This window comes from Lissotriton helveticus, chromosome 9 (genome assembly GCF_964261635.1).
Source record: "Lissotriton helveticus chromosome 9, aLisHel1.1, whole genome shotgun sequence".
NCBI classification, from domain to species: domain Eukaryota; kingdom Metazoa; phylum Chordata; class Amphibia; order Caudata; family Salamandridae; genus Lissotriton; species Lissotriton helveticus.
Genome location: NC_136070.1, coordinates 232,691,981 through 232,717,603, shown reverse-complemented (window position 1 = coordinate 232,717,603; position 25,623 = coordinate 232,691,981). Strand labels below are relative to the sequence as shown.

Below are 25,623 nucleotides of genomic sequence, written 5' to 3'. Positions count from 1 at the left end.
CCCCTTTGAGAGACCATCCACTCACCCCAGTTTTTTCATCTCGCTTAAAGCCCTAGAATGCCTTGGTGCCGCACACAGAATAATAACTCGCTCGCCTCATGCTGTTGACAGTTTGGTATATTTTGCCATCTCCTATGGAGTACTTGCATTACAGTGCATGAAGAACTATTTCACATATGAAAAATACATTGTCTTCACACATCCAATTGTTTATGTTCTTACAGCACTGCATTAAAAAAGCAATCCGTTTTTCATTTTTTTTTGTGCTGCAGTAGGCTTTTCAATGGTTTTAGCAGGACTTCAGTGGGAGTCATAACTACCACTACATTTACTACTCCCACCTTCACCAACACCACTGCCATTAGTGACACTGTTGTTAACCCTACCACCATTACAACCATCACAGCATTTATCAGACTAAATTCAAACCTATTGGCTTTGCCAGTGCTTATTTTGCAAGTTGTGAAGCTAATGGGTGTGTCGTCCCACTTAGTTACCTGATATTGTTTTGTTGAAGTTGAACGGCCCTAAGCACTGTTTTAATCTAGCATGACGATTCTCTTAAATAGGAGAACTGTGAAATGGAAGGCACATTCCACCAACCAGTGGGGATTGCCAATGTATGCCTGCCTGTATAGTAAATAAAACTACTCTTTCCTGTTTGTCTAACCTAGCTACATGAACATAATTAATTCTGAATGTTTCTACAACAGGACTACATTCATCTCTAGAAGAAAGGAGCTTTATTCAGTGTATTAATATTGAGAATGTCTGGCTTTCAAGCAGTTTGTCTTTTAGCAAGACAAGAAACGTATAGCCTCAGTCGAGTTGGGTTACTGTCTGTTTCAGTACGTCACCTACTTTGGTATACTGAAAATATCAACTTCAGAGGTTTCAAATCTTTTTTTTTCGAAACGATTTATTTCTAATTGGAGAGGGAGTTTCAGAGTGAACTCTGGAACAATGGCTGATTACTGCCAAGAAGACAAATGTGACTCTGAAGTTTAATAAAATTTGTCATTAAAAATGGGAGTGGGTAGAAGCCAGCTGGCAGCGAGGTCGGTTGCCGCTCTCTGAGTATTTAGCTCGTTTCACTTTTTACCAGATTGGGTGCTAGCAGTGATGCCTGAAGAACAGAGAGCTTTAATGAAGGTCAGATCATTGTAGGAGCTGGTATTTTGAAGTCTGGCTCAATGAAGTCAGAACAAATTGTGGATCTGCTTTTCTTCTGCCAGGCTTGATACTGAAGTCTGGCTCAATGAAGTCAGAACAAATTGTGGATCTGCTTTTCTTCTGCCAGGCTGGATACTGCAGGATGGCGGATATATCATTAAAAAAAACAAAATAACATCTGCAGTCTAGTGCTAAGGGTGAGAGGAGGTCTTCTGCAGTTAGATTGGTAGATGATGGCTTCTCCAGGCATAAAGCAACTGTGTAGAGCACCAGGTCTGAATCAGAAAGGTTGTCTGCTTAGATGGAAAGAAAACAAGCATTTGCAATGCAGTAGGTCTCGCATTTGTGATAGTCAGGGCTATTGGCATTGTAAATAACAATGCCTTTTATTTATGTGTTTTGAAACCTGCAAGTGGACAGAGGGGCTTACTGTGGTGTGCCTGATTTCAAAACTGTGACCAGTAGGCTGCATGCAGAACTGCAGCAGGTGCTCTAACCTTCTGATCTGTGCTGCTGTGAATAGCTTGTATAACCTGCAAGTTACTCGTATTCCTACAACTTGCTTTCTACTCAAGTGATCGAACCATGATTGACAGCTGTGGTATGCACTTTGCACACAGATTTTAGTGTTTGTATATTTATAAAGCACCCAAAGACCTCTACATGTTAGAGCGCTTCATAGTAAGAACTTTACTCCCCACTCTTTCAAGTGGAGATGCTACAACCTTGTCGATTCACTTTCACTCAGGTGCTGATGTGGGCGGGCCACTGAACAACAGACACATGCCTGGCTCTGGCTCAGCTAGAGGTCTAATTAGAACCTAGAGTCAAAACGAGCCGAGCTTTCACGAGGCTTCAGTCGCCAAGCTCCCCCACTGCCTTTTACTGCAACTGAACATGTGCGGCTCAGAGCTGCCCCTTTGGTTCTTTTGTAGGTGAGCTGGTGAGCTGATGGTTAAGACCGTGCAAGTGGGAGAGGGGTGTTATGGTAGCAATTTCTTCAACAGTCTGACCCAAAGAGGGGGCTTGTTATTCCAAGAGAAGCTAATGTGACAAATCATAAATATTTCCCACTAGAGCATTTCACAGCACTCTACTGAGCCTTGATAGTCAGCCCACGGGAAACGTTGCTTCACAACTAATGAAAAATGCAAATGCTGCGTTGGTGTGGGCTCTGTGGGCAGGTACAGAGCTCTGCACTGCACTTGTTTCATATGAAGACCGGTAACGTATGGCCTCCCCAGGGCATCTGTTCATGTATATCACGAAGGGTTCTGGAATTTTCCTGAAAGGAGGCTCTTTGTTGAGGACAGGTAAACGTGTTTTTTTCTCGATATACTCCTTGCGCGACTTGATTCAAAGGTAATATGTCTTTTTGTTTATAACAGTGACATGTCTTCGAAGAATCTTTTGATTTAAAATGGAAGAGATGCTTATCTGGTCGCTGAAATGCTCAATGAAAAACAAGAATTAAAATGCAAAAGGTTTCGCCTTTAATTAAGTTAAAGCCATTTGCTTTGCTATACAATACCATTAGAATAGCAAATGGCTTTCACTTAATAAAAGGCGAGACCTATTGCATTTTCAATGCTTGTTGGACAAGAGGGCAACACTGAACGGTTTTAACTGGAAAGTCAGCAGCAGGGTCACAACCTAAATGAGTTTCACTCAAAGCCACAAACTACAGGGCCAGGAACGCCCAGGAACCCTGCTCCCCTATAGCCTGCCTGGCACCCCCGGGACAAAGTTATGTCTAATCACTGTAGTAAAAGTGGAGAAGTTCTGAACAAACAGGGAATACCTGCACACTCCCCGGAAGATGCTACTGCCACAGGTCAGGGATATGGAAAACCCAGCGGCTAAACACCACCAAAGTGTCTGAGGTACAACCGTGGTCCCCTAAGGCCCATCACCTGATGGATTCCTTAATCCTATCAGGAACTGTTCTATTTATGTACCTTTGAATCCTTGCAGAATATAACGCTTTGTGGGTTTTAAGTCTAGCCGGTTAATTTATGTTAATACTGATGGACCCAAGACCCCCTTAAAGGGACCTCACAAACTCCATCCACGGTGTACACCGTCCCTAGGAGTAACTTCCTTTTTGTACAGCTCTTAGTGCTCCATGTTGGGTGCCTCGAAGTGCTACATTTTACTCAAACTCTGAAGGTCAGCCTCAGGACTGCACCTATGTCTGGCAGGGCCCCAACCCACTGGCTGTTGTTGGGTATAGAGCGCATCTGCTTCGACCATGATAAAACTACACCTTAGCAGCGTTAAACCTACCCACACTACCGGGCCAAGGCTGGGGCTGGACTGAAGTGACAAGAAATAGGTAACTTGTACTGTATAGCAGTTACAAACTTGTTCTGTATAGCGCTTATTGACACGTTTCAGCTACAAACAGGGCATTGGTCAAATTTTATGAACACCCCATATTGAGCTGCTCTCGTTTTATCGACCTTTGTAGCATGAAGAGCTGGACTGAAGCCTAATTGCGCCCAACTTGCCACTCAGACGGACTGCTCTAGTATTTAATGTCTCTGTTGCAAAGGTGGGTTCTGTAATTGTGCATTTACATTGTGAAAGCATTGGAAAGCCAAAGTATCTAATGCATTCCTTTCATCGTGCTCAACTGTACAGTGAAAAGCGCTACACAAACTTGAGAAAACGAAACTTGCCAAAATAGAGAAAAAAAAACAAATGGTCACATTTAAGTTACCAATGATTTATTTTCCCACAAGACCACGTGTTTATTTTTGCATAAAGTGCAACTCCGAATACTTCTTATGACTTTACACATGGTGACAGACTGGTTTGAAATTCAACAGCGCATGCATGCGAGACAGCAAGAGATTGGCTATGCAGCAAGTGTCAGTGAAAGAGCCAGCGCGTGAACGGAAAGTAATGGATGTGGGCAATCAGCTGAAAGATGGCTGGGATGAGAGCAAGCTGAACTGGTCGGAGAGTTACAGACTTTAAAATTCAGAGCAGGCAGCAAGTAAATGCAAAAACTGAGAAAACTGAATGGTTACCGTTCGGAATTATATAAAATGTTTGTGGTTTTACTTATGCATTTATTTTACATTTCTACCCATCTGGACCGGAGATCTTGAGATCAGAATGATGAATGTATAGTTCCATAAAATGGTATGTTGGTGGTCAATGGTGTTAAGAAGACCTTTTTCTCCTGAGGCGGAAGCCGGGAGCTACAGGCACGAGCACTTGCTCATTTAAAAAAAAAAAAAACTTTGAGAGTCACTATAACTTGTACTTTTGTTAAAATTACGATCTGACAAACCTGTGTGAATGCGTGCGTGTTGATTTTTAAAAACCTCACCGTCATACATCTCCACTCTCCCGCCCACAGCCGATCTTAGCGCTGCCGAGGACTCGCAGTGAAAACAAACATTGCCGCCATTTCCCGCCGCACTCTGAGGCCACGCCCCTTGTTACGAGGCCACGCCCCCTGAGTACTTAAGCCGCGGAAATCAAGCATCTGGTCAGAAGACCTTTTTCTCCTGAGGCGGAAGCCGGGAGCTACAGGCACGAGCACTTGCTCGTTTTTAAAAAAAAAAAAACTTTGAGAGTCACTATAACTTGTACTTTTGTTAAAATTACGATCTGACAAACCTGTGTGAATGCGTGCGTGTTGATTTTTAAAAACCTCACCGTCATACATCTCCACTCTCCCGCTCACAGCGGATCTTAGCGCTGCCGAGGACTCGCAGTGAAAACAAACATTGCCGCCATTTCCCGCCGCACTCTGAGGCCACGCCCCTTGTTACGAGACCACGCCCCTCTACCAAGACTTATTCTCTCTATAAAATATGTGCATATACCGATCGCGCAGCGGGCGAGCGCAACGGGCGCGACGTTTGCGTGCCGAAGGCGCGCCTAAGGCAAGCCCGTCTGCGCCCGTCCGCGCCAGCTCCGGGCCTAGGGCCAGCCATGCCGTCAGTCCTTTACCGACCCAGAGAATTATGTGGACCAGTACACAGCTACTAGACCTAGGTAAAACATCCTGCTAGTCTCCCATCACCTGCAGCTTCCCTCTACATAGCCCCTTCCGATACAAATGTCCAAATTGTCCTTTCTCCCTCAGGCCCGACTGGACTCGTACCAGGAACAGTACACCAGCAATCAAGCAGCCCCCCCCCCACCAACACCTACTCCATGGGTTTGGTGAATTGTCGCTCTCTACCCAGCCACGCCAATGACATCTGGCTTTTACTGTCTACCTAATCCTGGGACGCATTATTCCTAACAGAGACTTGGATTAAAGACTCCTCCAATCCTGACATCGCCCTAGCTCTACCCACTGACTACAGCTTCACGGGACTTAGCCGTGAAGGCTCCAAAACAGGAGGTGGAATCGCGGTGATCCTAAAGAATCACCTGAAAATCACATCAAGAAAAATCTTAAACATTAACCCCATTGAAGCTCTGTACTTCTCAATCACTGACTCCACAACAGCCATTTGTTCAGGGATTCTGGTCTATAACCCCCCGCACACCCCACAACCCGCTGTCCGAGAGCTATTGGCCGTCGCAGCAGATCTCTCCCTCAAACACCCCCACTTAATGGTACTGGGAGACTTCAACCACCACGTTGATGTAAGTAGCTGTAACCGCGCATCCCAACTCCTTGAATCTATGCAAAACATTAATCTTTTGCAAAAAGTAAATGGCCCCACTCACAAAGCAGACCATACCCTCGACCTTATTTTCTCGAACAGCGAGAAACTCAAAATCCTCCCCTCCCTACCTCTATCATGGTCCGACCATTTTCTTATACCCTTCGAGATACCTCTGACTCTAATTACAAAACAGGAATCCTCCATCAGATCTCAGGGCAGAAATGGCACAAACTTACACTTACAGCCCTAGAGCAAAACTACCATAACAGTTTAAACCCTCTCCCGGACGACCTCAACGAAGCGGTGTGTACACTAAATAGCGACCTAACGACCGCTATTGAGAAAGTCGCCCCTCTTCAAAGCCTCACCTCCCGTAGACAACAACCATCGGCCCCATGGTTTACGGAAGAACTACGGGCTCACAGAAGCATGTGTAAAAAGCTGGAACGACTATGGAGACAGAACTATGATCTAGGAGCCAAGGCCCTCTATCGGCAAAGCCTTAAAGAGTTTCGTAAACTCAAACGCCAATCTATGAGCATATATTTTTCCGAAACAATTGCCAAAGCAAAAAACTCGACCAAGGCCCTATTCAACATAGTGAAAGAATTCACCCACCCCAGCGCACTCTCCACTCCAGTGCCCATGTCCCAGACACTGTGTGAAAACCTATTTAACTTCTTCGAAGAAAAAATTGCCAACATAGCGGCAGCGATTCTTCAGAAAGATTCCGACATCATCAAAGACCCAACCGTCAACAACACTCATGCATTTACCGCATTCCAACCCCTCACCAAAGAACTTGCTCTAAAACTATTTCAGGAATGTAAATCTGGTTCACCTCTGGACCCAGCCCCAGCCCTTATCATGAACGAAATTGCCCCCATCATCATTAACCCCCTACTCGACATCTGGAATTCCTCTTTACTCACTGGGGTTGTTCCCTCCGCCTGGAAACACGCCATGTTAATTCCACTTAAAAAAAAAACTGGCGTTGATCCCTCCTGCTTAAATAACTACCGACCGATCTCACTTCTACCCAAGCCCGCAAAAGTTCTGGAAAAAGCCGTCCAAAAACAACTGTCCCACTACCTGGAATCCAACTCCTTATTCCACGACACCCAATCAGGCTTTAGATCAGACTATAGTACTGAGTCGGCGCTACTCGAGGTTTCCGAATCGATCCGCAAATGCACTGACAGGGGAGAGGAGGCCATGCTGGTCCTCCTCAACCTATCCGCTGCGTTCGATACCATCTCCCACGACAAACTTCTGACTCGCATGCAAGAAGTTGGTGTCAGCGGGCCCCCCCCTCGCATGGGTAAAATCTTTTCTTACAAACAGAATACAGCAAGTGATGTTGGGACCAAGAAACATCTGATCTGGGGAGTCCCACAGGGCTCTGCCCTCAGCCCGCTCCTTTTTAATGTGTACCTCAAACCTCTGGCTAAAGTGGTTGAATCCTGTGGCGTCAAAGTAACTTTCTACGCTGACGACACCCAACTGGTGTTCTCCTTCAAAGACCACACTGAAAAATCCTTTTACAACTTTCGCCTCTGTATGCTCAACATCGCCGCCTGGATGTCTGACAACAACCTAAAGCTCAATACAGACAAAACAGAGGTCCTGTTCTTTAATCAAAAATCGCCTATACCCTCTAATCTCTGGTGGCCATCTGAACTCAACCCCCCCCCCCCCGGAACCAGTTCAAACCGCCCGAAACCTTGGCTTTCAATTCAATACCACCCTCTCTTGTAAGACTCAAATTAACAAAGTCACCTCAGCCTGTTTCGGGAAACTTCGAATGATAAAAAAAATCATCCCCTACCTACCACTTGAGTCCCGAAAAACGGTAGTTCATGCCCTCATCACGGCTCATCTGGACTATGCCAACAGCTTATATGTAGGCGCCCCTACTTACCTCATTAACCAACTTCAAAAAGTTCAGAATGCTGCGGCTAGGCTGGTTTGCAATATCCCCTACCGTCATACCATCTCACCCCACCTGATCAAACTGCACTGGCTCCCAATAAAACTTCGCATTCAATTCAAGGCCTTAACACTGGCTTTCAGATCGCTCAATGACCGAGGCCCAACCTACCTACGTTGCAGAATGAGGTTTTCACAAGCACCAAGAAACCTGAGATCCAATCATCTACGCCTCATGATCTGCCCCCGCTTTCGCCTTTCACGTACAGGAGGAAGGGCCCTGGCAGTAGCCACTTCCAAACTGTGGAATCAGCTGCCCACAGAGTTAAGATTCCTGACGTCCGAACCCCAATTCCGGAAAAAACTAAAGACCTGGTTATTCTCCCAGATCTAACGATAGTACCTTACTCCTTTCTCGACCCTTCTGAGATCATGTCTTCAGCGCCGGGACACCTCCGTCGGAGGTAGCTGCGCACTCTACAAAATTCTAAATAAATAAATAAATAAGTCAATAAATGTGAAAGTTGATATTAATGACCTCGATGATATCTGCGCGTGTGACCTGCAGCTTGCGCTCACGTCTCAAGTGAGCTGCACACCCCTGCGTCTGCCAGTGCCCTGGGAGACAATCACGTCTGTGAGTGGTGTAAATGGCATTGCTGGCACGTCTACCCTCGGGAAGCGCGCTCCCCCAGCTCACACCAGTTAGGCCCATTCCAGAATTCCAGGCCTGGTTTTCCTCACGGTCGAGCTGCGCTCCGTTGTATGGAGGTTGTGCCCGGGCTCTTCGCTGTCCTGCAGAGTCCGGGAGCGGCGACGGAGGCTGGCAGGCTGCACAGCGCCATGGCCAGCAGGATGCACCCGCCCCTCGCACAGAGGGTAAAATGAGTCCGCATCGCAGATGCCCAAGTTAAGGGAGTACTGCCCTGCCCCTTGCCCACAGTACTGGCACATGGTGTCACCTGTCACCGGGCGCAGCGGAGAACAAGGGCGTCAATGAGAGGGGCAAATCCGGGAGTGTATGTGCAAATGGGAGTGGAGAGCCGGCAAGCAGGGGGACACAAGTAGAGGGCATGGCTATGGAGAGGCAGTGGAAAGGGCAAGTTAGAGGCTGGAGCGCTGAGAGGATCAGGGCACGCTGAACAGAAGAAAGGGTGGGCTAGCTGCCGAGGAACGTAGCTGAGCTGCCAGAAACGCGATGACGGCGAAGAGGACATGCTTCAGTACAATTGGGGTGGGCATGCTGGGGTCAGAAATGATAGAGTATACAATGGATAAAGTATGTGAGGAGCATTGGAAACAGCTTTTCTCTTTTTGAGACGGCCCACTTGGATGGGCTTGCCTGCTTTCCTTCTGAAGTAAACGTTTTCTTATCTTTATGGGGCCAACATGGCCCCATAAAGAAAAGAAACCTTTTACTTCCGAAGACGAGCAGGTGAGCCCATCCAAGTGGGCCGTCTCAAAAAGAGAAAAGTTCACGGCATCAAAAGCTCTTTTCCAATGGATGGCCACCGTTTAGCATAAACAGTGAGGCCAGCCAATGGAAAAGAGGGGCAAAAGCCCATGGCTGAAGTTCCTCTAAATCATTAAATCTCGCCAGCGAGACTGCGCACTTGCGCAGCCCATGAGCCGAGACCTAAAAAACCACTGTGAGGTACTATGAGCCAGAGCAGAAGACACTACAGGACCAAGTGGTGTTGATCAAAAGGCCTTGTACACAATAAACTCGAAAAAGAAACAAAACTCTGTGATGATGGTAATAAAAGTCTAAGGTAAATGGAAACCAGAACAGAGAAGATGATGACCACTTTAGCACAATTAAGAAAGACATAGGACATTTGTGGCAGATTCCACTACCAAACAGTCTCTTATATTAACGATTATTACCTTGGCCTGGGTTGTGAATATTTTTGGTGACAAACCCAATTGGTTTTCCATACCTTAAAGTGTCATGGATACTGCCAGTAGCCTTCAGAGCTTGTTTGATAACTTTTTTTTGTACACTTAAGCTTGAAAAAAAAACAGGTACCTCACAAATCCAACTATGGGCCAATATTCAATCATTAGGAACATATGGAGAAGCAAGACCTGGCAGAGGCACTTTGTAAAGATTTTTTACGGCCCCTTTCACAATTGCACCCAAAACCAAAGTGCACATGCAAAATATTTTGAGTAGTTCTGTTTGCTTATCATGATCTATCCCTGTGTACAATATATGTATCTGAACTTATGTAGAATATTATAAGGCATTGAGAATGAATTCAAACTTAATTAAGCAAACTTTCTATGTGAGGGTCTCTTCGTGCTAATCCTAATTAACAACAGAGATACTCATTTATACCAGATGTTGTGAGAAGATTCATGCTTTAAGGGCTTTCCTGGAGCATGATGGCCAGAGATGCAGTTTAGAGTGGAAGGGTAACCAATTCCATAAGGAATGCACCTACACCAAAAATACCCAGCCTCCCTGGTGTGCTCTTTAAAATCTTGATATAAGAGAAGGTACTCATTGCCAGAGTGAAGTGTTCTATTTGGACAGTAGGAGAAGGCTCCACTGTCTTTTCTGTTTTCAGCTGTTCTATTTGGGCAGTATTTTACCAGATGATGAATGATAATCTTTAGCAGCTTTCTGTATTAAGATTTGTGTGCAGTGCACTGTACATTATTTATAATATGGGCTCAGATTGGGAGACATTGTAAAGCTTTTAGTTCTCGCGTGCGACATCGGATGCATTGCATGTGCTCTCACGTGCAAACGATATTGTATACAACTAGATGCTTGCAACTCGCCTATTACTTAACATTTGGTGGTTCCATTGTCAGTCTTATTTACTGCCTCCTAATTGGCCAGTGCGTATTGGCTGCACTTCCTCCCCTTTCGGCTGGAGAATGGACCAAGTACTAATTGCTTCAACTTGATTGCAATCCTTCCACTGATCTCGCTGTGATTGAGGTAGTACAATTTTTCTTCTTACCTGTCATCCTAGTTGAACCACTTGCCATTTGTAGCTCAATTTTTACTATGCCACACACCCTTCAAAAAATCCCTTTTCTCCTTTGGAGTAGCTGTTTATTGTGAAAACAGTGTAATCTGAGTCCAAATGTATCTTCGTTAAGACCTGGACACAATTGCTTTCTTTATGTAACAGGATTTTTTTCCAAATTACTTTTTCTTTTTCTTCACGCATGGGAGATTAACTGATTTGCTCATAATCACAGGGGTATTGTGCAGAGACCTAACAAGTATTGTAAAGCTAGTAGGTATCGCCTTTAAGACTATTGGCTATGCCACTGCCTTCTGTTCCTACTGTACAGTGTGCTAAACTGTTATTCATGTAAAGGGATTTCTTGTTTGTTTTACTATGAGACTGTGACTAATGTAACTATGCAAAACTATTATTCATGTAAAGCACTCTGATACCTCCGGGTCTAGCCAGCGCTATATAAAATAAATAAATACAGTATGGACTATACAGCGTGGGCATTGCCGACTTTGGAAACGATTTGGAACCTTGTTGTATAGCGGCATGACTAAAAATAATAAAAAGACTATGCTGCATCCATCGCTAATGCACACTAAAAAAGAAAAGAGCTTATTAGCCACATTGCAAAGCATCTACGCTGCCTACTAGCATGGCTACAAAACATTGCCTAAGCCAAAAGCTCTCATTGACGGAACATATTGGCTTTGCCAGTGCTTGTTGAAATGGGATATGTGTGGTTTGCAGTAGGAGCTTCTGCAACATGTTTGGATCAATTTCAGCCGACATATCAGTTGGGGGGGTATTCAGGTAGGTAAATAATAATTTTGAGTAATTACATGTGTACATTTACTATTACACTTTATAGCAACCCCATAGAAAATTATGTTAACTTAGATTACATTATTTAAAATTGCTTAAAATATATATAATGCTAAACATTTTTTTTTTGTCCTCATCTCACCATAGAGCATCTGCAAAAAATAAGCTAGGAACCAACCTTCAATCTTGGACGCCCAGAGTTTCTGCTATTGCAATAGCTATGGGCCGACCAGGCCATCTTCTTTGTACAAAGCCTGGTGTAATCATTGGACTTAGATCTTAAATCAGCCTAATTTCTTTGCCCCAATATAAGAGCTGTGCCTAAATGCTAGGCTCGTCACAGCCCAAGTGGGCCGAGTCCAGCTGGGCCATGACCAGAGCAGCCCGTAACCAGTTCTCATAGAACGGGGAGATGAATCCTTCCATAGCCTACAAATCTCTCTCCGGCCAATAAGAATCAGATACATTATTAAACCTTTCTGTCCTGCAGCCAATATAGATGGGAGATTGTTGTCAACTCCGAATATCACCAGTGATGGATTCAACTTGAGACTAACCTTAAAGATGGCTCCTAGCGCACATTCTACATTCTGCCAGAACCCTTTATATATGCAAATCATCAGCCTGGATTGAATCACATCTAGGGCATTTTGAAGATGCAAGGGGAGCAATTTTCTTAAGGGTATAGTAGAACCTATTAATTACATAAAAATGTTTTTTCTTTAAGGATGCGGGTTTAACTATTTTATATAGCATCTGCATAGAGAGCTCAAACAATTCTGAAGCAACAGCCTCCAGGACTGACGTGTTCCAGACAATGTACTGTGGAGGGCCCGCTATTTCATCCACTTCCAACATCTTCATGCTAAACATTTTTTTAAAAGAAGCTGTCTCCTACCACGCTTGCACATCACAAGACAAACTGGGGCAAGGGCAAAGAGGAAGGAAATTCCAGAGACCTCTAAGGGGCTCTAGAAGCTTCTCCCACTTCAAAGGGGGCACCAAGTATAAATATGGGACCCGCAGCTCTTAACTTTTCAGTACACTTCTGGACCTGTGGAAGACTCGAAGGTACTGCTACGCTGCTCTGCTGCAAAAAGGACAGCACTGCTACTCTACAGCCCGGCTGTCTGAGTGAGAAGGTCTGTGCCTGCATCTTAAAACCAGGGCCCCCAGAGTTACTCCAAAGTCTAGTTGGCTGGCCTCCTCACCAGGGCCTCAGGAACAGAAAAGGGTCCAACCGTCTCTTGAACCCTGCACCTCGACTCTGCCTTCTGTGAGTCCTAACCTAAGTGGTGAGCCTCCTGTTCTGGGCCTTTGGAGGTGGACATAAAGGGCCTTTGTCACCCTAGCTGTGATCGGCAGTAGAACTGATGCAGTGCAGCTCAACTCCTCACAGCCACGCGTCAGAACCACTGCTGTGGGACACAGGACCACGCATCGCAGTCCCACAGCTCATTGGAACCTCCGCTGCATGATGCATTTCCGATGCAGGGCCTAACCTCGCAGCCCTGCTACTCATCGGAACCAATGTTGCGCAATGCATCTACAACATAGGACCGCCCATCGAAGCCTCAGAACCTCTGCTGTGTAACCTATCTCCCACACAGGACCTCGTAGCGCAGCCCAGAACCACTGTTTTGTGGCACAGAGCTCCACAACCACGATTAAATGTGCATTTCTCAGAGGTACTAACTTTGTCCCTGTAGCCGTCCAGCGCTCCATTGTGGTTGGCCTGAACTTGTCACTTTGTCCTGGTCTGGCACAACCACATAACCACAGTTGGCGCTTTTAGGCACCATGTTAACCTAAATATTTATGAATGGGTTTTTGGTTTAAAAGAATGTATTACATTTTAGTTTTTCTAAATTGGTGTAGGGCTTTTCTTGTGTAGTGTTTTCACTGTATAACTGTTTTAGAGCTGCATAAACATTTTACATATTGCCTTGAAGTTAAGCCGGAGTGCTTTTGTGGCAAGTTACCAGAGGGTTAGGCACAGGTTAGTATGAGGTTTGCTTGTGTTTTACCCTGTCAAGAATTTCTTGAACCCAACAGTGGAGTTGCTACTAGGGCCTGTAGGTTCATGGGTCCACGCATCTCCACTAAAATGTTCTCGTTCTGGGAAACTTGGCTTTTGTTGGTCTTGTGGTGTGAAATGTAGCCCACTGCCTGGTTCTAACCCAGGGACAATATATGGACCAGCCAGGATGGGGCTCTTTGCCTGGTAACTCCTCCATGCATCAATCTTTCACTAGTTTTGCTTAATATTTGCATTTGTTTGTATTCTCTGTGCTTTTACCCAATCCGTTTATCCAGCTCAAACCTTCTGATTGGCGCTTCTATCCGAGTTCTGTGGAGGAACTTGCTAAAGTTCCAGATCTCATCAGAGGGTTTTCCAGGGCTATTTAGAGTCCTGTCCTCTTTGCATTATCTAGTTTTGTTTTTTTCTCCTCCTCTAACTGCCAGGTGAATATTGAACTCATTGAGTTTTTAGGGATTTGGTAGTGTCCAGAGACTGGTGCAGGATATCGTATTATCTTGTGTTTTTCAGGCAATAGCTCTTTCTCCCTTTCCAACATTTTCTGCCATGCTCTCATCAGCAACAGAGGTGCTATGTGCATGCGATGTACTCAAAGGGAATCCAATGCTACTCAGGAAGGTTGCACTTGAGCTGTTTCTGTAGTGGGCTAATTTCTGCTGTAGTCCATACTTATTTTGTAATACTTTTGCAGGTCTCATGAATTTTGAAAATTGATGACTCTAAAATCGAAACCTAGGAGGCCCATATTTTATGTCCCTCAAGGCCTGATTTCGCATTTGGCGGAGAGGTTACTCCGTCATAAATGTGACCGATATCCTGTCTGCCGTATTACAAGTTGCATTATATCCAATGGAATATTCTGGAACTCTTAATATGGCAGATGGGCTATACGTCACGTTTCTGGTGGAGTAACCTGTCCGACAAACTCTTTATCAGTCTCATACTGTGCATTGAAAAGGAGAGTCAAATGTTTTCATTTGCCTCGTTTCTTGAACAATCTATAAAACTGCAGTTGCACTGTTGTTGGAAATATTGTACTGGTGGGTTAGGGTAACCTTTCTAAATGAGGAGGACGGTGTTTACTCTTTACACATCCATAGTCAAACCAAAACATGCCACACCCTCCATTCTCCTGGTAAAAGTAAATGGTCTGCACAACTTGTATTTTTACAGAATAATTTCAAGTTTTATGGAAGTAGAACCAGGATGGAAAGAGTCAGAGTATTGAAGATTAGACCAACATTTTGCATATGTTTTTGTGTTGGAGTGTATCCAAAGTATTGGACTGAATGAGACAAAAGAGATTCAGTTTACTAATTTTTTGACAATGCTGTTGTCTTAGCATTCAGACATGATTTTTTAATTTGCATGATTTCCATAATAGTACTGATTATATTGAGGAAAACTAAGGAAGACTCTGCATTGGGCGTCTAGATCTCAACAAGTCTAGGGAGAAATAAAAATGTTTATTTAAATTGAAAATAAACAACAATATTTTTATATTAAATATGAATGTAAATTTGTTTTAGTTAGTTTAAATGTTGGGCAAAAAGATACAACACTATTAAATTAATTTTGAGTTAATACAACTTTTAATCGGGACATCTTAAATGACGGCCTCAAGCAACAGCGGGCTTCTAGTATCCCATGGTTAAAATATGTCAAACATTATATGAAAGACCCTGGGCACCCTGAATTTTATCATGACCCTAGTACGATGATCTTGGTTCGAGAAAACATCTAAAAAGTAATTGGTGCTCCTTGAGACAAACGGACTTTCTGCCGAAATACTGAAGTCAACGGTACAGGCCAATCAAATGATGTTAACTCCTCCTAGCATCCAGCCGTATCTTAAAAACATCCTAGGTGGATACGATAGAATTGTATTGACCCGCTTTAAATTGGGGATCTTCCACAGGCTAATTAGTTTTCCTACCATGAACGATTGGTCTAGAACCATGGGTAAGTGCCCATATGATGATATGTCTCCGCAATCAACAATACATGTTCTTTTATTCTGCAAATTTTATTCTGTACAAAGAAGTAGGTAGATTTGACCTACTTTAAGGTCACCCGGCCTCAGACAATGTCATCCTGTATTTTTAGTAATGTAATATTTAGAGAATTAATATTTTATAAAGTCATTAGCCTCATTTAAAAAAAAAATTATTAAATGCAGGAAAACCATTTTTACATGAATTTCTTATAATATGTTATCTCCGTTGATTAAGCATGAAGGATGTCGCAGGAGGGCTTTTTTATATTATATCTTGGAAGGTATTTTTATAATGATTTTAAAGCCATAGTGATAATAATGTTGTGTGATGTGCTTTTAGGATTTTCTTGCAAACATCGAATAAAGCTTTATTGAATTTGAATTTGAGTTAATACTGTAATGGAAATATAGTAACTAAAATTATTTTCAGAATTTTAAATATAAACTACATTTTTACCTTAAGAACTAAATATTTTCAATGTGCATAAATAATTATTAAAAGTGATATATGTAATTCATTAAAATGAATCAAATTAAGTTAACATTTAGTGTTGCATTATTTTTAATTTCAAAATAGGATTTTGAAATATTTTATATTATGTACTATATTTATATACAAGCTCTCTCACCTTTGTAGAAAATTGATTTATTCTATCACTTTTAAACCTTCGTAGTAGTACCCCCTTGGTAAATATGTTTTTGAATTTGGGTAAAAAAACTACTAGTTCATAAGCTGGCCTATAAGCAGTTAATGTTTAGGCACAGTCTGCGGTCGGTAAATGAGTTCTTCCCCTACAGAGCAGTGGTACCTGATGTACTGAAGCGACCCCAGGTAAACTCCATCCATGGTTTAGCTCCTTAAAAAATCTACTTGGGAGGCTTGGGCTGGAGGAGTATTGGTACACTCCTGAAAGATTGTTCCACATTCCCAAATGTAGGGTCAAGGAGATATATTGGGCTGCTATTAGAGTGCAGGAGATGGCCAAACCAGATGGTACATTGGTCCAGGATTTTATGAGTTTTAGATTCGTTCTATTTTATGAGGAAACGATTGATGAAATTGTTCCACCCCGGCACGTAAACTATTTATACAATTCCGTTTTAAAACTCTACCCACTAAACTGTTCTGCAAAAAGTGGTGTAGTAAGGCCCCCTCTGACGACCAGTGCCCAGCGTGCAAGCCTAGCTCTGAATCAATAGTCCACTTGTTATTTATTTTTTTGCCCCCACTATAGAACTTTAAGGGGCAAGTGGATTGTTCCGTTGTGTAAATTGATTGGTCCTAGTCATTATCTCAAGGTTTTGAGAATCCTAACCACAGACACCAGTAGGGTGTAGTTTTTGGTCTGGCTAGATTCTGGCATGCATTATGGATCAAACGTTTTAAAAGTACTATATGAGCTGTGTTTTTTTGTTTTTGTTTTACTTTCACAAACTTCATACATCAAATCATGGCTCATATTTTGAACAATGTTTTTATTTTATTTTTGTATTCTGTATTGTCTTAATTATTGTTGCATTTTGCACTTTGTAAACTGATTTTTATTCCCTGTATTGGTTTATATTCGTGTTGCACTACGCACTTCATAAGATCTTTGTGATTGAAAAAAAGTACTTTGATGATGATGACTATTTTTATATTTGTTCCAACATTAATATCTATATATTTGTAACTATTTTTTATTATTTTATTTAACATTATTTCTTATAGGGTTTGATTTTAAGCCCCTATCCGAATTTTTTCTGTGGGAGGGTGTTGCATTACCCGTTGTTGGTCAGGTGTAGTGTTGGAATTAGTATTGTGCTTTTTTTATTAGTAAGTTACACTTAGAATTTGTGAATACTGAAAAATATTAAACTTATTCAAAAGTATAAACTTATATAAAACTGTAAGTTACGTTTGTTAATCAGGCCTATAATGTTTGCATGTAAATAGCATACTAGCGCCACCACGTACCATATGGCATTTCTTAGCACTGCAGTTCTTGTGCCTCGGAAACACCTGTCATCACAGAATTGCCATTTTGGCCCTGTATGCCACCTCATTCTTTTACTAACATTTGGGGGTAAGAGAAGAGACACATGACATGTAAACTGCCGTTTTGAGTGTCTGTCCATGCCATCTTTCGAATCCTCCACTCTCATAACTTTTGCTCATTTTTTCGAATTACCCTTCTGCACTTGTCAGGCCTCTTTTGGTATCTTCATAGTTACTGCATTCAGAGTGGTAACATACTCAAAACGGAGGTTTACAGGTGACTTCATGTCACTGGGATAAATGTCCAGTCCTAAATGTTCTTATTTCACATCATTGTTTCAAGGTGTGTACGGCCAGTTGCATCAGATTCAGTGAGCCAAGGTTGCATCTCCCACAATGCACTGAGCTGCTCTGTGAAACCCATGGTATGAAACTCTTAGTCCGGTCAACTTGAAGTTATCTGGAAAGCCTCCGCAAAACTGCTGAAGTAAATAAACATCTGTGTTCTTGAATGAACATGTTACTTGGAATATTCCTTTTGTCCAGCGTGGAAATGTTACTTATAGTTTTTGAATAAACATAGGGAGGTTTTTACTGCCCAAGCCATAATTCTTAGGTTATAGCCTACCAGATGCCTCAACTTCTTGTGGTCATTCTGGAAGCTTCCATCGGGATGAATGTCATCATTGCTCTCCATTGGCTTTGTGGTTTTTATCTCACATTTCCAGGCTTTCTGTTTGCCGGCTTTACTTGTTGTTGGTAACCCTGGACGTAGTTCGTGAAGTAGCGCTACGCGAAGTGCAATTCGCACTACGCGTAGCACTACGCGAACTGCGTAGTATCCTGTTCGAGATGATTGCTCAGTGCCGGATGCTTGTCCGCACTGTGCAATCATTGAAAACGGCATCTTGCACAGTGCAAGCTGTCTTTTACTGCCGCTCGAGTAGATTTTTACTCGAGCGGCAGCTTTCTCAACGCGGATTGGTAGTTTCTTATTGTGAGCGGTCGTGAGAAACCTGACCTCCCTGCGTTGAGAATCTCACCGGGAGGTTTATTTTCCACGCTCTCAATCAGCAACTTGATGTTGCTGATCGGTGCGAGGAAAAAGTCTCGCCGGGATGTCATTTTGCTTGCTCGCTGTCACCAACTTGACGTTGAGGACCGTGAGCAAGCAAAAAATGACCGCTGCACAACGCTACGCGTGTTTGCACTGTGCTATGTGCAGTTCGCGTAGTGCGAAGTAATGCAAACTTCGCAAACTACGCGAGCGTAGCGTAGTGCTTTGCCCAGGGTTAGTTTTAGGCTGACCAGCATGTTTTCATCCCTCCCATGGAACAAAGCATGTTTACCATCGCTCCGTGTATTCTTCCACGAGTCCTGCTTGCTGTAAATTGTCCTTTAAATTTTGTTCTTATCTTGTCACATTTGTAGTGTGTTCAAAGACAGATTCCAAATGTCAGGCTCTCTCTTGCAAGGGGGCTTGGTGTTTACGTTTCTTTCTCTGACTTCAAAGTTGGGGGAATCATGTGACAATCTTGCAGTGTACAAGGAAAGGAAAGTTTTTCTACACACAACAAAACTAAATTTCTGTAAATGAACTGTGCAAATATTTCAGAATATATCCGAATTAGAAAAACACAAATGAAGCAATATTTTTGTAATTCAGAAGTTTGCTGGATGCAAGAATTTAAATATGCCCAAAACAAATCAGTACACAAGGGGATGCCATTTCCACACATTATCGTTAGTGCCCTATATGGTTTTATCAGTAAAACTGTTTGTGCAAGTGTAATGGTCATTTCAATTGAAACTTTGTTGTCTGTAATGGCAGTGCGCTAACACACCATGCGTTCTCCACTCCACGACACTTAAGTCTTTGACACTATACTCCACTGTACAACACGACTCTCCACTCCAACATACACCACACCACTATATGCCACTCCACTCTGAGTCACTTCACTCTACATCAATCACTCTATGCCGCTATGACACTCCATGCCACTTTACTGCACCCTACGCCACTCCATGCTGCGCCACTCCACTCGACACCACTCCACTCCACAAATCTTTACCACACTCCATGCTCCTCCTCCCTGAATATGCTACACCACTCCACTCTGACACTCTGCACCACGCTGCGATACTCTACTGCACTCTACTATTTTTATTTTATTTATTTATTTGCAGAGTTTTATATAGCGCTGGCTAGACCCGGATGTATCAGAGCGCTTTACATAAATTACAGTTTTGCATAGTTACATTAGTCACAGTCTCCTAGTAAAACATAAACAACAACTCCCTTTACATGAATAACAGTTTAGCACACTGTACAGTAGGAACAGAAGGCAGTGTGGCATAGCCAATAGTCTTAAAGACGAGACCTACTAGCTTTACAATGCTTGTTCGGTCTCTGCACAATACCCCTGTGATTCTGAGCAAATCAGTTAATCTCGCATGCGTGAAGAAAAAGTAATTTGGAAACAAATCCTATTACATAAAGAAAGCAATTGTTTCCAGGTCTTAACGAAGATACATTTGGACTCAGATTACACTGTTTTCACAATAAAAGCAGATAACATCTGTTGTCACAATAAACAGCTACTTCAAAGGAGAAAAGGGATTTTTGAAGGGTGTGTGGCATAGTAAAAATTGAGCTACAAATGGCAAGTGGTTCAACTAGGATGACGGGTAAGAAGAAACATGTTACTACCTCAATCACAGCGAGATCAGTGGAAGGATAGCAATCAAGTTGAAGCAATTAGTACTTGGTCCATTCTCCAGCCAAAAGGAGAGGAAGTGCAGCCAATACGCGCTGGCCAATTAGGAGGCAGTAAATAAGACTGACAATGAAACCACCAAATGTTAAGTAATAGGCGAGTTGCAAGCATCTAGTTGTATACAATATCGTTTGCACGTGAAAGCACATGCAATGCATCTGATGTCGCATGCGAGAACTAAAAGCTTTACAATGTCTCACAATCTGAGCCCATATTATAAATAATGTACAGTGCACTGCACACAAATCTAAAATACAGAAAGCTGCTAAAGATTATCATTCATCATCTGGTAAAATACTGTCCAAATAGAACACTTCACTCTGGCAATGAGTACCTTCCCATACATCAAGATTTTAAAGAGTACACCAGGGAGGCTGGGTATTTTTGGTGTAGGTGCATTCCTTATGGAATTGGTTACCCTTCCACTCTAAACTGCATCTCTGGCCATCGTGCTCCAGGAAAGCCCTTAAAGCATGAATCTTCTCACAACATCTGGTATAAATGAGTATCTCTGTTAATTAAGATGAGCACGTATACGTCACTCTGTGCCATTTCACTCTAGGTCACTCTGCGCCACTCCACTCAACAACTCTACTCCACTCTGTGACTCTCTCCACTCCACTGTATGACACTCCACTCCATGCCACTCTCCTTTACACCTCTCACGTTTTGCCATACTGGCCTGCAGCCAAACTATGGGGCTATTACGATGGCAGGCAGACTAAGTCCGCCCGCAACCGTAACTGTGAATGGGACCGACTGCCAGAGGTGCGTCAGTCCTGCTGTGGCCATTAGGTTGCGACCGCCACCCTGGCGGTCGCATCCCGCATGCCTAACATTATTACGATGGCAGGCCGACTAAGTCCGCCCGCAACCGTAACTGTGAATGGGACCGACTGCCAGAGGTGCGTCGGTCCTGCTGTGGCCATTAGGTTGCGACCGCCACCCTGGCAGTCGCATCCCGCATGCCTAACATTGTAGCCGGCGGTGCTCTGTGCAGCACCCGCCACAATGCCAAATATGCCTGTTGTGCATTGGCATGCACAACGTGACAGGCACTGCGCAGTGCCTGTCACCTTGTGCATGCCAATGTAGGAAGGTACCATAGGTACCCCCCCCCCCCCCAAGTGCACTCCCCTCTCCCCCAACACCACAGGGGCCCGCAACGGGCTCCCAAAGGCAGACACCACATGCCTTGCCATGGAAAGGCCAGACTCCACTGACCCCTTAATATGGCGGGCGGTGCCTCCTAGGCACCGCCACCATATTAGTGCCCAGGACCGCACGTGATTGCCTGCGATAAAGCGACGGACGGTCTTTCCGTCCGTTGCTGGGCCCCCCCGCCATCGTAATTAGGCTGGGGTAATTGCCGTGCCGCCGGGAGAAAATGTCGGGCGGATCGGCACTGCCGGTCAGGCTGTGGCGATCCGCCCGACATCATAATGGACCCCTTAGTGTACAACGTGGCTAAAACACATTGTCAGAGCCAGACCTGTTGGCTTTGCCAGTGCTTGTGTTCATCTGGGATTGTTAATGAACTAGTAGATGTAGAGATTGCTGGCCTGGGAAACAATATAAAGTCATGTGTGGGTTATTGCTTGTGTGAACCTTGTCCCGTCAGGACGTTGCTCTGAGATAACCCGCTCTACCAGCTCTGGTGACAGAGGTATTATCAGAAGTCAAAGTGTCACAAAAAGTAGTTAGATAATGGGAGGAGCGCCTGTAGAACAGATTTTTTTTGTAAACCATTTTTAAAAACTCAGCCACTGCTTCATGTCGACACTTTGTATCACGCAAAATACCACAACAGTATAACTTGCAGCTTCCCCAGAAGCATCCTTCCAACCCGCAGTCCCCTCCCAGTAATATAGATATTTACAGTAAAAATAAAAGTAGCAGGATACAGTTCCAGCTAGTTCCTGTTTAGTTAGTCCTTTGGACATTAGGAGATGCTTGTAGTATTTGTTGTGGCTGTGTTTGAGTGCGGCCTAGAACTACCTTTAATGGTAGCAAGTTGCTGATCTTAGGACTCGGCTGCAAGAGGGAACTGTGACGTGGCCTCTGTTTATAGTAAGGCGAAAATCCAAAAGAACGCCGGTCATGCATCATTGCAATCCTTTACAAACTATTTGCATCTGTTTAATTCTCAGACTAAACTTGACTGACACCTAATTTGTATTGGGATTCCGTGTACCTAAGTTGCATTGAACAAGAAAAAACTGCATAAATCGGTCTAAGGTCTGTTAATATGTAAAGTACAACATTCGTTTTTAATTTCTTTTCTAAACTATAGACGCAGAAGAATTATTTATTAATCGGTGTTGAAGAAAGTCTAAAACTGGTCACGGTTATATTGGAGAGAGGGATTTTTTTAGTGAAAGTTGAAAAAGATAATCTTGCTGTTGTCCCACAGTTATAAAAGCGGTACGAAATACCACGCTTTATGTATCCAATAATTCACACGTAGCATTTTGTATCGGGAATTCCTGGTTCCATCTTGCTGTTGATGTTCCCTCTCAGACACAAGCTGCTGTTGTATTTTCAGGACTCTGGCGTGTTTCTGCAGCCGATGGAAGGCTGTATTTGCTACTTTTTTTTGTACTTCACCAGACATAATCAAAATTGTGTTAATTTGTGCCCGTCTCTCCTTCCCTCCAGCCCGGCGCCATGTTTCGCAAGAAAAAGAAGAAACGTCCGGAGATTTCTGCCCCCCTCAATTTCCAGCACCGGGTACACACGTCGTTTGACCAGAAAGAGGGCAAATTTTTGGGGCTGCCCCCACAATGGCAGAGTGTTTTGGACACCCTGAAACGACCGAAGCCAGTGGTGGACCCTTCGAGGATCACTCCTGTGCAGCTGCAGCCTATGAAGGTAGGTTGACTCGCACACTGGTGACGTTTACAATTAAGAGCCGGTGCTGAGCACCGTAAACCACCTGACCAAATCAAGCACTGGTTTTGTGCAAGGAATACCACACAACACAATACTGTGTTACCTCCATGGGATCCACAAGTAATGCCAGAACTTAGTTGGTCACAAAATCTCCTTGTATCTGAAATATCTTTGGTAAATTAACCATTGAAAGGACAAAGCAAACTTATGATAAAGGAATTGTCCCTGGACTTTTGGGTGCCATATGTTGTTACACAGTAGCAAGGACTGGGTAGCTTTATACTGCTGTCCGCACTTTTAAACAATTTGTAACTTTTGTTCAACATTTAGCGTTTGAAAGTCTTTGTTTTTTTTCTCTCACATTTTTCTGAAATAGTATCTCTTCATTGCTTTATTATTGTTGCAATGAACCAGGAAGTTTATTCTTCTGTACTATTCATGTTGTATTGTTTGTAAACCTGGTCTTCCTCCCTATCTTTTTGCGTTCTGTTGCCAATATGTGATACATTTTTCTGTACTTGGTCTTTGCTTTTGTGTAGTGTTTTTGATTCTCATGTGCTGTCACTTTTTCTTTCTGTATGCGTTGTATTTGTAAATGTCTTCCATTTTTACTGAGTTTTTATTCTCCAGTCTTGAGGGCATGGATTAAAAATAGCCATTGTGGAAGCATGATGGCAGGGCACTGCGCTCTCCCACATCATATTCGCGATTTAACCTATCTACATTTTTGTGGCTTTAAAAAAGGACTTTTGGCGTCTTTTCATTGACACAGTAGGTGGAGAAGAAGAATTTGCGGAAAAGCCAGCTCTTAGCGTGCACCAGATAAGTTTGGTCACTTGGTTTGGAGACTTGTGTGAAATTGGGACCAAGCTCAGTTCCCTCGCGCCACAGTTGTGCCACTCCTGCGTGACTCTGATGATAATGGGTCCAAACCACCCCTGCCCTCCAGTGTAGGCGTCTTGTTGCCTGATGCTGCAGACAATGCAGCAAGACCCCATTAGTTGCAAAACAGACACTGCCAGGGCTGGACTGGGACAGCAAAAGCAGCAGCGCAAAAGCAGCAGCACAAATGCTCAAACCAGCGGCGCTCTCTTTGCCTCCTTGTGCTATTTCTCTCTCTCTCTTTCCATCCATTCTTTCTCTTCTCCCTCCCTGATTTCGGTCTCTTTAACTTTCCCCTTTAGGCCAGGCCAGCCCAGATCTGGAATCTGTGATATAGTGTGAGCCCCTACAGGGGAGGCTTGGGAAGCCCTTGCATTGCATTAAAGCATCTCAATGCCTCCCTCTTTACAGTTCTACGCTCACCAGTAATTATTTAGATCAAGGATCGCTTGAACAACTGTGATATTACAATTCAGAATGAAATATTTTTAGAGACGAATGCATGAACGCTGCCCTTTAATCATCAAACATGGATTCCCTTTGATAGCAGTGAGTAATGCATATTTATTATCAGAAAAATCCATTTAATATGCACAGCTATGCAGCATGAGAGCATGTCGAGCGTAGATGTCAATTCTTGCACTCTTCTAGTAAAATCCAAGTGAGGGCGCAGCCTAAGATGGAGAGCTGCAGATCCAGATTGGCTGTACTGATGTATATGTTTAAAGGTACAGGTTAATATGTGAGATGTTTGATTAGTGAGACCTGTACAAGTTTGTTTCCCTCGAATGTAATTTTGAAATAATTTCTCATAGGTAGAGATGCTGTGCTAGGTGTCTAGTCACCCGGCCTGTGCTTCACAGCATCTACAGTGGAAAGTAGAGCAGTCTTTTTACATTTTATTTTTGATTACTGCTGTTAGTGAGATGGCACTTGTCAGTGGTATTTCAAACTCTGCATCAAGGAGGAGTTGCTGGTGCATGATTACGTGCCAGCACGAGCATAGCCTAACAAATGTATGTCTCACCATTCAAGATGGCAGACAGCAGGGCCTGCTCTAGGGTGGTGCGACCGGTGCAGCGACACCTGGCAGTGACCTCCGGGGGGCGCTGTGTTTGGAAATCACTTATGGGTTTAGAAGCACCTGTGTGTCCCAACAGTTTACAGGCAACAATAAAAATGGCACGTTAATGTCCGTGATTACTGTTCCTGCTGGAAAGAGATGAAGTTTTGTCTAGTGGTAGTTTTGACTCATCCTAAAGTAGTGCAGAGGGTTAATATGCCTTCTGCAAAGAACATGTACCATACAGATCATAGAACTATATTTAATGTGGAAAGCTCGGTAGGTTACTGCTTTTGTCACAGATCCTTTTGTTACTTGCAGTTCATAAGGTACAATCCTAATATAGCACAATGACCCATGAGCTATAATCAAAGAGCTACATATAAACTGCATGGTATACGTTAGAACTTGTGTTTTTCCCCAAGTCCTTAATTATCTTAATGTTG

At 43.4% G+C, this 25,623-nt stretch overlaps 1 protein-coding gene across 8 annotated transcripts in view; it reads left to right on the top strand.

Moving 5' to 3' along the window:
* Positions 1-25,623, top strand: part of PAK6 (p21 (RAC1) activated kinase 6) — a 387,653-nt gene that overhangs the window by 237,418 nt on the left and 124,612 nt on the right. For all 8 annotated transcript variants that reach the window (XM_078659784.1, XM_078659785.1, XM_078659782.1 and 5 more), the window contains one exon: positions 22,999-23,211. In XM_078659784.1, coding sequence (XP_078515910.1) covers positions 23,008-23,211 — 204 coding nt within the window. In that variant the 5' untranslated portion in view covers positions 22,999-23,007. The remainder of the gene's footprint in view (positions 1-22,998; positions 23,212-25,623) is intronic.